Genomic DNA, 12,310 nt, shown 5'->3' with positions numbered 1-12,310 from the left:
TGTGCGTTCAGTTGGAGAGGTTGTACAAACTCAATCACGCTTATTAAGGTGCACTAATCCACTCGCCCACCCCGTTTTTGCGCATCTGAGATCCAACGGTTGAAAGTGTCACGTCACGATTTTGACAGCTTCACACCGAATCAGATTTCTGCTCTGAAGAGGTGCGCGCTTGTGTTGCATGAAGTTTTGCGCACTTGCCTCTCTACCCCAAAAGTCTTTGGAGATCTCGCATCCCAGCTCGCCGCTGAACTCGTGCCATCCTGTCATATGAAATGGTGAGTGCTTTGTAATAAATACAGTTTTTATTACTTGTTATTGTTATTTCAGCACTTGTCTGAACGCGCACCTGAAGACGCGCACCTGTGGTTTTGTATAGGTTTTTGATCAAATGTCCGTGAATTTTGTTGTTTAGTAGTTATGTGATATACATCGGCAGTTTATTGATATGTTTAATTAGCATATGAAAGCAATTCCAGGGCGCGTATGTGTATGTTGTTAAAACAGAAAGTGATAAGGAGCAACACGTGGGTGGGTATGGATAAATAACATTGACATGGAAAGTGATAAATGTTTAAAAAGTAGCTGTATGACTAAGTTTAGAGAGTTACATAAAATTTGTGTGTAATTGTCGATATGGAACAAAGTTGCATGCACGATTGAATGGAGAAATTGCGCAATGGTTATTAAATGCGAAGTATGATACAAATTCTCAGTACTATAAAACTTTAAATCACTTTAAAGAAATATTCACAAATATTTACAGCTGCCATGAAAACTATCTTAAAAGTTGTAAAAAAGTGAAATAACAAATCAATGCTTTTCAAGACATTTTAAAATATATTGACAAATATAAAATTGCATTGATATAGTTGCTCAAAAAGTGCAAATGTCTCACTACAGAGCACCATGCTGTCGTGCCAAGATCTGAGCTTTGCAGGAGGGCAGCGCTACGACAGCTCGTACTCCACCTCGACGTTAGCTGACGGTGTTGACGTATCCACAGCAACGCTCGTGTCCCTCTGGGACGCTGGTCCCCTGGACAACGGTGCCCGCCAGCACGAGCCGCCGCCGCGGGGTAAGTGCTGCAGTATGCCGGGATCAGCGGCGCGAGAGCTTTCCCGGCTGCCTCGCGCCTTGTCAAACTGGAATTTTTCCATCTGGGACTTTTCATGTTTTGTTAGCTTAGCTGTGGAGTATCTGGCCACCTCCAAAGCGTTTTTAAGGCTTTTGTTTTCAAAGCAGCTTGTTTATTTCATTGATGCTTTTCTCTTTTTTGCTTTTCACACAACAATTATCCCTAAACCATCACTAATCCAATGTTTTTAAATGTTTCTTTCGTTTTAGATTCACCACATGTGTCTGAGCATAGACTGGGACATCACACCTGGTCGGATCAACTGTCACCGCAGCTTCAGCGAAACAAACAGGTATATTGTGTTATGGAATGCTACTGCATTTGTAAATGTATCAGCAGATTATTATTTACTATATTACTAAGTGCACATTGCTGACATGTTGTTAATGAATTATGGTAACATTTTTCCATAAAGCTCCAAGACACTCTGATCCAAAGAGAGGAGGAGCTGGCGAGACTTCAAGAGGAGAATAACAAACTCAAAGAGTTTTTGAACTCATCATATGTGAAGTCTTTGGAGGAAAATAGCAAGGTAATAAAATAAATCACTGAACTTGATCACTTTCTTCTATCACAGCCATATCTTTTTTATTTTCTCTTTGATAATTGAAAAAAAAACATAACTGGTTTGGATAAAATACATTTATTTTCAACCAAGCGTTGGGTCAGAAAGGACCATACGTTGGGTTAAAGGAATATTCCACTTTCATAAATTTTTTTTTTTTTGATAATTTACTCAGCCCCATGTCATCCAAGATGTTTGTGTCTTTTTTTAGCCAGGAAGAAATTAAGTTTTTTAAGGAAAATATTCCAGGATTTTTCTCCATACCTCTACAGTTTACAGTTTTAATGCAATTTTAAAGGGCTCTAAACAATCCCAACCGAGGCATAAGGGTCTTATCTAGCAAAAAAAGTACTTTTAAACCACAACTTTTCACCTTGCACCAGCCATGTGATGCGTCACGCATGACTTATGCAAAACTACCGCTTCAGTGTTTACAAGTTAGGAGAAAGAGGACCATTCAGACCAGTGATGAGCGGGTCAATGTATAAACAACCTGCACCCAACCGACGTTTTCAACTAACCCCCCGCAACTAGGGTGGCCATTCGTGCCAGTTCCGCCGGACACGTCCCGAACATGTTTTCGGGTTCGTTCTCCGGAAGTTGGTCGACCACATCAAAGTTTTATATTTCGGGTTTAATTTCAGAAAAGCAACAGTTACATTTCAAGGTAAGAATGAAACTACAATGATTGTATGTCTTAAAAGAAAAAAATCAAAATTTTCTAATGTATTTAAACTGAAACGCGAGAACCTCGATGACGTATGCGGTCGAGCAACGCGACTTCCGGAGAAGGAACCCGAAAACATGTTCGGGACGTGTCGAATGGCTACCCTACCCGCAACTCGGACCGCAAAAAGATAAAAAATAAATATTGTACCCGACCCGCTTGCCCGCATTTTTTAAAAGTAGTAATTGTTTAAAATAGTTAATTGGCATCTTTATTTCAAACGACCCGACCGAACGCGACCCGAATATCATAAAAAATATTTTTAGATGACTTGTAACCGCAGGTGACTGCAGGCACCCGCTCATTTCGGATCAACCCACGCATCACTGATTCAGACGTTGTTGTATGTGGAATGATGCTAATTAATGTCTTGGTGTCAGTTTATTGTTAAAAATTGTCTGCAAGTGTGCATTTCACATATGTAACGTGCAACCTTTCGAGAAGATTATAAAAGGTCGTGCTGGTGCGTCACATGGCTGGTGCAAAACGAGAAGTGGTTTAAAAGTGAATTTTTTTGGGCAAAACTACGATTGTTTCGCTAGAAAAGACCCTTATGCCATGGTTGGGATCTTTTTGAGCCCATTGAAGCTGCATTGAAACTGTAAACTGTCAACTAAAGTCCACTTAATGGAGAAAAATCCCCCCAAATTTTTTTTTTTTCGAGTGAAGAAAGAAAGACATAAACATCCTGGATGACATAAGGGTAAATAAATTAAACAGAAAATTATAAAGAAACCCATTATGGGTTAAACAATAGCACAGGTTAAATCACAACCCATTTGGTTGGGTTCATCCCCTTTTTGACCTTATATGGACAAACCCAACCATTGGGTTTAAATAAACCTATGCTGGCTAGTTTCATCAAATACAGACATTTTCTAGGTTTACGTAACCCAACCATTAAGCGCTTATTATATTTGTGCGTAGGTCCACCCTGATCTCACGAAAATTTGTACATATTTAACCAGTTGGCTAATTTGTATAAATTCATACGAAGTTAATCGTTTAAAAATGTAAGATTCTCATGAAAAAAAACAACAACGAAACCCAACCCCTAACCCCAACGTAACCCCAACGTCACAGGGGTCAAGGCAAATCGTACAAAAACGTATGAATGTGGTCGTATGAATGAATATGAATAAGCCAACTCATAAAATATGTACGAATTCTTGTGAGATAGCCTTGGTAGGTCTTACGGCGTAGCCGCGACGGTGTAGGTTACGCTTCGGTTTTCATATATACATATATATATATAGAACTGACGTAAAATTCGGTGAGGTGCACGTCAGGCTACGCTCAGACTACGAATAACCTTTGGCGTAGCACAGCGTAGACCTTACACAAGACTATAACATGGGCTTTAGGTTTGTCTGTACAGCGTTTTCATCACATACCTAACATTTCCTCAACAAGTAAAACTTTCTAATGAACTTTTCTTAATGTTGTCCTCTTTCTCTTCAATTGTAGAAACTTCTTTCAAACTGCAAAGTTCAAGATGGAATGAGGCAACGGAAAAGAACACAAAATGATTTCGGAAACGTAAGCCAATTGCTTCACAGCGGCGAGATAAAGCGGACCTGTCGTAATCTATCCTTAGAGTTTTGCTCTGCGGAGGAGCTTGCGGCCACCCCACCTCTAGACTCTTGGATACTGGAGACGCTAGGTCTGCAAGATGAGAATACTGTTGACCCAGAACAAAGTTTCAACAGCCATATAACCAACCACAGTCCCTCTTTTAGCTGTGCACTTCCCAAACAAGATCATTACAGTACGGCAACCATAGGCAATTGTGTCAGCCTCAGTCCCGATGCCGAGGCACATTGTGATTACGGTAAAATCTTAGACTCACCCAGCACCTGCAGTTTGGATACCTCTAGTGGCTACAACACCTCACAGAGCCAAGTATCAGAATATACGACCCTTGACCCCTCAGCTTTGTACACCATCACGCCCACAGGTTCATTGGTCGTCTCTTCGCCAGTGATGACCAATGCTCAACACTTCACCCCACCACGGGCAGCATCCACTCCTTATCCCCATGATGCGAGTCCTGGTACGTTTTACGACACACGTGGCTGTGAGTCCTCCAGTCCACCAGGGGGTGGCGACCAGATTTTCTCGACACCACGTATGTCCCGTAGCAGGACAGACTTAGCATTCAGCATGTCATTGAGTCCACAAAGTAGTGTTAAGACTCACAGTTTTCCTCAAGGACAAGCATTTACACGCAGAGATGCGCATGGAGGATGGAAGTTCACCTGGGTTCCCAAACAGTGTTCGTAGGACCCCACTTACGTTGTGGGAGACAAGCAGGACTTAATTTGTGAAATATACAGGTTAATGAAGATTATTTCGATATCTTTGATGCATTTTATTTTGTTGTTTATAAAATGTGTATATAGTGTTGCGTTATGATTGAAATGCATTGTCTTTGATGTTAGATACAGAATCAGAACTGAGTTTATGAAAATGTTTTAATAATAAATGTTTCTATTAAAAAAAAGTTTTTTTTTACTTGTAAAATGTATCCTTACATGAACTCACATCATCCAGTCTTTCGTATGATGCTGATTTGCATATGTGACATATGTCACTCGCTCCGACACCTGTATCAAAACACGAAATAACAGCCATGGCAGAAACGTGAGGCAGAACAACTGTCTATTTAATTGTGAACTGAGGCATTAAGTATCAACGTTGTGGGTTCAAATCTTCTCCCGCTACAACGTTATTTCAAACCTATCATTGCCATTCCCACAGCTCTCTCTCCTTCCCTCCTTCTCCTACCTCTTTCCCTCCTTCTGGTTCTCTCCGTAATGTTCTCCCCATTCTCCCGCCACTGAAAACAAAAGAGGGGGCCGGTCTGTCTCGGGGGACGCTTCCTCCCCGATCCGCCCCGCAGGTCTGAGATGGGCTGCACCCCCATGGGGGTCTTACATGGGATACTACTACCCCTCTATCCCACCCCTCTGCCCAGCCTCTCCCTCTCTGCTCTTCCCTCAGGGAGCTGGAGATGGCAGGGAAAGTTTGGGTCCTGAGTTAGCCATGGAGAAACCGGGGTGAGTGGTCTATCTTTAATGACACGGTTAAGCCCCCTGCAGATGGCCTCCAGATTGAGAGGTCGACAGGGAAGAGCACCTTGTGAGGTACAAGAGCCTCGGAAATACGGTTGAACAAGGAAGGATTATGATAAAAAGAAACTTGACTAGAAGATTCACACAAAGAACAGGTCTATTATATAAACGTGTGTGTGTGTGTGTCCTATATGTGTATATTTATGTGTGTGTTTGTTACAATCATTTTATTATAGACGGTTTCAGCAGTAACAACATAAACAAACAGCTTTTGTGGAACAAACTTCCGGTAAACTTACAGAATCAATAACAACAGTCCTTTAGTTTATTTCTGATAACAAGCAAAATAATTAACAAGTAGATAAGATTACCCGTATTTTTCGGTCTTTAAGCCGCATTATTTTTTCATAACTTGGCTGGTGCTGCGTCTTATAGTCAGGTGCACCTTGTAAGTCAGTATGAATTAATTTTGACCTTTATGAGACAAGAGACAACATAACTGCCTACAGCCGAGAGAGTCCGCCATATGCTGCTTCTGTATTTATGTGTTTCAATGACAGACATTTAATATTAAATTAGGCATTGTTTAAAAGGTGGAGATCTGAAACTGTTCAGCTGAGCACAAGTTCAAGTTCATTTGCGATTTATAGATTTCACATCTGAAAGAAAGGTGAACGCATGTTTTCTGTGCGTACGTTCATTTTATGAATCACACATACGCATTTTTGATAAACGATCGTAAGATCAAATGTAGGATTGTTTCTACGCAGCATTTTATAAATGAGGCCCCAGAAGTTACGTTTTTCCAAGACGCCTAACCGCGACAACACACATAAATAAAACGTCTATAAATAAATAAAAGGTATAGGCTATACACAAAAAATCCACGGTTGCACATGATTGAATTAAAATTTCTTAAAATTATTTTTTTTAAGTTGTTGGATCTACGTAATTTAATAATGTACACCGATTCAAAATGATTGAATCAAGTTTTCTTAAAATGAAATAAATTTTAATTCATGTTCATTTAATTTTGGAAAAAAAAACACATTCAATCATGTGCAACTGATGTCCAAAAGTTTTTTTTCTCAGTTTATTTAGATTTGGCTTGAAGATGTTTATATAGTAAATAAGCAATAAGATTGACATGATTGTGTTGTTAGAGGGAATGTCTATAATTGGACTAGTTAATAGTTAAGTTTAGTTAATTAATAGTAATAGTTATTTTGAATGGAAGACACATTTAAAGATTTGAAATCTCAAACGTTTTTTTCACCCAACTAATGTTAGTTTTGAATAGTGAATGAAAATTCAAACAATATGAAATTGACACAATAAGTTAACTGGCACAATATTGTGTAGGATCTGCAGGTTTACAGCTCACTTGGGATTGCAGTACCGAAAGATTTATTCCAGTGATGTAAAGTAAGTCTTCTTTTGACTGATGTGAATAACTTCATCAAACACTTCAGTCTTACCTACTCAAAAAACTAAAAGAAAGAAAACGTAAATGATAATGTGTCATTTAAAAAGACTGTCACATTCCTGAAGAGTTGTCTGGTTAACTAGATGGACACAGAGGTGTAACATTAACAGCAGAACTCCATAAAATTCACAAATAAACACAGAAGTAAAAACATTGAAACAAAACATACATCCAGATATATACTAAAGATATTTTTATTGTATAATTATTGAACATAAACTCTTAACAAAAACATTAAGCATTAGACATTTCGACCAAGGACGTTTCAAAATGTTGCTCTGTGGTTGACGTTAAGTATACACAAATATAATCAAGTTTACATTTAAAACACCATCCTTGCATTTTTAGATAAAAAATATGAATCTTTGAATGTCATATTTTTTGCTTACTTGGTTGTTAGATTTTAATCACATGGTTAGTGAATCTGACAAAACTTTATATTTATGGCTATCCATTATCTGCACATTTATTTATATCCTAACTGTTCCTTGCATTACATTCATTATCACAAAAAAAAAACAATATACATTCAAAGTACTTAAAGTTAAGATTATGAAAATGAACAAGATCTTTTGTGGCTAGTAATATAGAACTGAGATGTTTATTTAATTTCCAGTTAGCTTTTTAGGCAAAAAATATATATTTTAATTCTGAAGCAATGGTTTAGAATGATAATATGTTAACAAGAGCAAATACTACTAAATGCTAATTTAAACCATAGATCAAGTGTGCAATTTTGTAGATGTTAGACATTAGGAGACTGCTTGACAGAGATAATGTTAAAGTTTAAACGGGCAGTGTGTGCCTCCCTAATTAAGGAAGCCCTGTTATCTTGATCTCTAATAGGTCTGCAGTAATACATCATGTATAAGGTAAAGAGAGCATGCCAGAATGCTCCTCTGCCTGGTGTAATAGTTAATGTGTGTCTATAGCTGTGATGCATGAGTAACTGTACACTGTAAACAATATAAACCTTTAACTGTAAAATCTCAGGTTTTCAGTGATAAAGTTGCATGAGAGGAGCATCCAGTGTTAGAAATTAAAAGTTATTTTACATTTTTTTATTTTAATTTCGTTTTAGTTTAGTGTGCTGCTTAACTGGTAGAGCATTGCGTTAACAGTACAAAAGATCTTGGGTTTGATGCAGGGAACAGATAAACTTATCAAATGTATACCTTTCAATGCATGGTGAGTTTTTTTTTTTTTTTTAAACAGCTGTGAATAAATCATTGTAAATCGTTGTAGTTTTGATTCAAAATGTCAACTCTTTGCAGTCTGCACACATAAATAAAGTGCTCAAAAGGTTCTTCACAGCATGCCATCTAAAAATAACTATTTTTGGTTCCTCAAAAAAAAAAAAAAAAACATTCAGTCAAAGGTTTTTAAAAGCCTGAATTTTTTTACATATTTTTTACAACTTGGCTAATTCATATGAATTCGTATGAAGTGAACAGTACAAAAATGTACAATTATCATAAAATATTAACAAAACCCCACCCCTAACCCCAACATCACAGAGGTGAAAGCAAATCGTACAGAACAAAACAGTGTGGTCATACGAATTAGCCACCTCATAAAATAAGAAAGAATTCCTAAGAGATTGCATTGATTTTTTCATTCATTTTTTATATTATTTATATTTTTTATTAATCTAAAAAAGAATAGTTTTTTCTATAGCAGGGGTTTTTCAAACTTTGGATCGGGACCCACTGGTGGGTCACACAATGTGATCAGGTGGGTCACACTTGGTTGTAATGAATGACACAAAAACTACGTTGTCCTATTAATGGCAATGGTTTTGATATCAGGTATTTGCAATTAAAATTACATTTAATGTATACAATTGCAATGGAAATAAACTACGCTCTTCTAAAAGAGAACACATTTCTTTTTGTAGTTCTAAATGTATTTTTTTGCATATTTCTATGAAAAATATTTTTGTGGGTTCTGAGATTATACCCGTCTCAGTGGGTCGCAGAATTAAAAAGTTTGGGAACCACTGTTCTATAGCACAGTGAAGCAACTTTATGTACTTTCTCTATAATAAAGACTGAACTATACGGTTACTGCATGTATAATATAATGTTATAAGCACATAATGCAGTAAAAGTAAAAGTTGGACCTTTATTAACAAATAAAAATAAAAATATTTGGTGTTACCAATTGAAGTTAATCCAACTTTCACTTTTTACAGTGTATACTGTACACAGTATACATACTATACTGTAGGCCTACTGCTAAAATATAGGCTAAGTTTTCTAAGTACAGTATAGCCCTGTTGAAGGTAATCATATTAAACACTGACCGATTACTGCGCCACCTAATGGACACTTAAGCACACATACACTTAATAGCTCTTCCTAGAAATAAGAGGCACTTTAATTTCACCAAAGTGCAAATGAAAGAACCCTGCAGAAACAGACATCAAAGAAATTCGTTATCGCTTTAATAGGAATTGCATTGGTTGTTATGGAAACTGTGGTCTCACTCTGTTAGGTTTTATTGGTGGGATAATATCTGCCGGATGGAAAACACCAGAACACCACTATTGAAATGAGCAAAATACAAAATAATTTTGTAATAGATTGAATTGGAGTTGCTGATGGTTCATAGTGGTATTTGTAATCGCAAATAGGATGTGTGGACACTCGGCAGGGAAAGAAAGTGTCAACGAAGGACGGAAGGATCTGGATAAAAACCCATAAGAGGCAAGTAGCTACGTAGGTGTAGTCATAATACAATGAGACATACACATAAGCGTGACAGAAAGCAGTTAAACTGTTGTGTGTCCTGGTGAGTGGGGGTGCGCGTGTCGTGTTCCGCTCGATAGATCGTATTGCTGCTGTCGCGTGGCGAGTGTGTCTGGAATGTGACGTGACCACATTACTCAACCGCTCGTGCTTCTGTAAAACATACATCTACACACATTAACACACGCTTAACGAGCTCATTCACTTACACATAAGAATACAATAAATATAAGCCCTGAATTATGCTAAAGCTTACATTATAAAACAGTTCAGCTGAGTAAGTATGATATTGCAGAAATTAGCAGATTCCCTTGATCGTAAATCCTTTCAGCCATTCTGCTGTCAATCAAGTTTTTCATCCATAACCGCCACAGAAATACTATTGAACAATGGTAATGTGTGTTATATCACCCATTAACTTTAAACAAACACTCACGGCCCACACATGAAACAACAAAAGATGCAGTTTTATGAACGCATTAAGGTGTTATATAATATTTCCAGAATACCGAATCCCAATACTTAAAATTCCTCTAAATTTAACCTTAATATGAACATTTTTATTAGCATTTTTATTATATCATCTTTTTCCAACCATGTAGCAAATTTTATTAGGTTATTTAAAATACAATATAACCTAATCCCATCATAGAATATTGTTTGCAGGTTCACAGTTTTTTGAGTCACGCTTTAGAGATTGTGTATGATGTAACTATATTTTATTCTGTGAATAATTGTGTATATTGTAACTGGGTACTTGAAGGAATAGTCAATTTTCTTAAAAGAAAAATCCAGATAATTTACTCGCCACCATGTCATCCAAAATGTTGATGTCTTTCTTTGTTCGGTCGAGAAGAAATTATGTTTTTTGAGGAAAACATTGCAGGATTTTTCTCATTTTAATGGACTTTAATAGAGCCCAACATTTAATACTTAACTCAACACTTAACAGTTTTTATCAACGGAGTTTCAAAGGACTATAAATGATCCCAAACGAGGCATAAGGGTCTTAGTGAAACGATTGTCATTTTTGACAAAAAAAAATAAAAAATATGCACTGTTAAACCACAACTTCTCGTCTAGATCCGGTCGTGATGCGCCAGCGTGACCCCACGCAATACGTCAAGAGGTCACAGAGGACGAACGCGAAACTCCGCCCCAGTGTTTACAAGTGTTGAGAAAGAGGACCGTTCCTACGTTGTTGTATGTCAACTGATACTAATTAATGTCTTTGTGTCAGTTTATTGTTTACAATGGTCCGCAAATGTGCGTTTTATATATGTAACACGTGACCTCCCTACGTCACTACGCATTTACGTTAGGTCACGCTGGACCGGATCTAGACGAGAATTTGTGGTTAAAAAGTGGATAGCCTATTTTTTATTTTTCTTTTCAAAAATGACATTTGTTTCGCTAGATAAGACCCTTATGCCTCGTTTGGGATCATTTATAGTCCTTTGAAACTCCTTTGAAAAAAACTGTTAAGTGTTGAGTTAAGTATTTAATGTTGGGCTCTATTAAAGTCCATTAAAATGAGAAAAATCCTGCAATGTTTTCCTCAAAAAACATAATTTCTTCTCGACTGAACAAAGAAAGACATCAACATTTTGGATGACATGGTGGCGAGTAAATTATCTGTTTTTTTCCTTTAAGAAAATTGAATATTCCTTTAACCATATGTATCCACTGTATGTTTTTTTTTTGTATGGTTTTGTACTGGCTGTGTTATGATGTCTAAGACAAATTTCTCAGAAATGAGACAATAAAGTATAAAGTAAAGTAAAGCTTAGGCTACATCTCATTCATTGACTTATAAACCTTAGATCACATTTTGCATGTTTTAGTCCAGTGCCGGCTTGAGCCTCTTGGGGGCCCTAAGCAGAATTTGTTTGGGGCCCCCTCCCACAACACTGAGTCACCTGTGCTTGAAGATTATTTACACAAATGTCACGCTATAATGTAACATTATAAATGAATACAGTGAGGTTATGTATTAATACAAAATAAATAATACAAAAATCGATACTTAAATAAAATACTTTATTCTTAAACTTCTGAATACAAACTTTTACAAAACATGAAATAAATAATTGGTGCATTAAATGTGCAATCTTTAAAAAAACTAAATATACAAACATTAATATACGTTATGCGTTTGCCTCACTTTCAGATGTGAAATCTGTAAATTGCTAATTATCTTAAAATTGAGAGCATCTAAACAGTTTTAGATCTCCAACTTTAAAGGATGCCTAATTAATGTCATCATCATACAGCAGTGCACCTGTCAATGTTTAAATCCTTAATTAAGTCACAAGAATTGGCTTTTATTTCCAAAAATCTGCAGCAGTTGGACAAGGAAAAGTACACGTCTGCTTTTTTTTCAGCGTCAAATATCATTTTCATAGATGAACATTGTCGTGGATTGTTGCACTCTATAAATGTCTCAGGAAGACTTTTTGAGTAATCCTGATTTTTAGAGTAAAACATTATTATGTAACCACAAATATTTCATTAGTACGTTTTGCTTTGCACCTTAGTTTAATGTGCCTTTTTAACAATTAGTATCACTGTTT

At 36.8% G+C, this 12,310-nt stretch overlaps 1 protein-coding gene across 1 annotated transcript; it reads left to right on the top strand.

Annotated features, from left to right (window-relative positions):
• Window positions 1-896: 896 nt before the first annotated feature.
• Window positions 897-4,852, top strand: gmnc (geminin coiled-coil domain containing). Its single transcript, XM_065280069.2, has 4 exons — window positions 897-1,075; window positions 1,345-1,427; window positions 1,551-1,667; window positions 3,895-4,852. The coding sequence occupies exons 1-4, from the start codon at window positions 907-909 to the stop codon at window positions 4,708-4,710; spliced, it is 1,185 nt and encodes a 394-aa protein (XP_065136141.1). The 5' UTR covers window positions 897-906; the 3' UTR covers window positions 4,711-4,852.
• Window positions 4,853-12,310: the final 7,458 nt, after the last annotated feature.

The sequence above is a fragment of the Paramisgurnus dabryanus genome, chromosome 8 (genome assembly GCF_030506205.2).
Source record: "Paramisgurnus dabryanus chromosome 8, PD_genome_1.1, whole genome shotgun sequence".
Taxonomy (NCBI): domain Eukaryota; kingdom Metazoa; phylum Chordata; class Actinopteri; order Cypriniformes; family Cobitidae; genus Paramisgurnus; species Paramisgurnus dabryanus.
The sequence above is the reverse complement of the archived record's forward strand: the minus strand, read 5'-3'. Positions and strand labels throughout refer to the sequence as shown.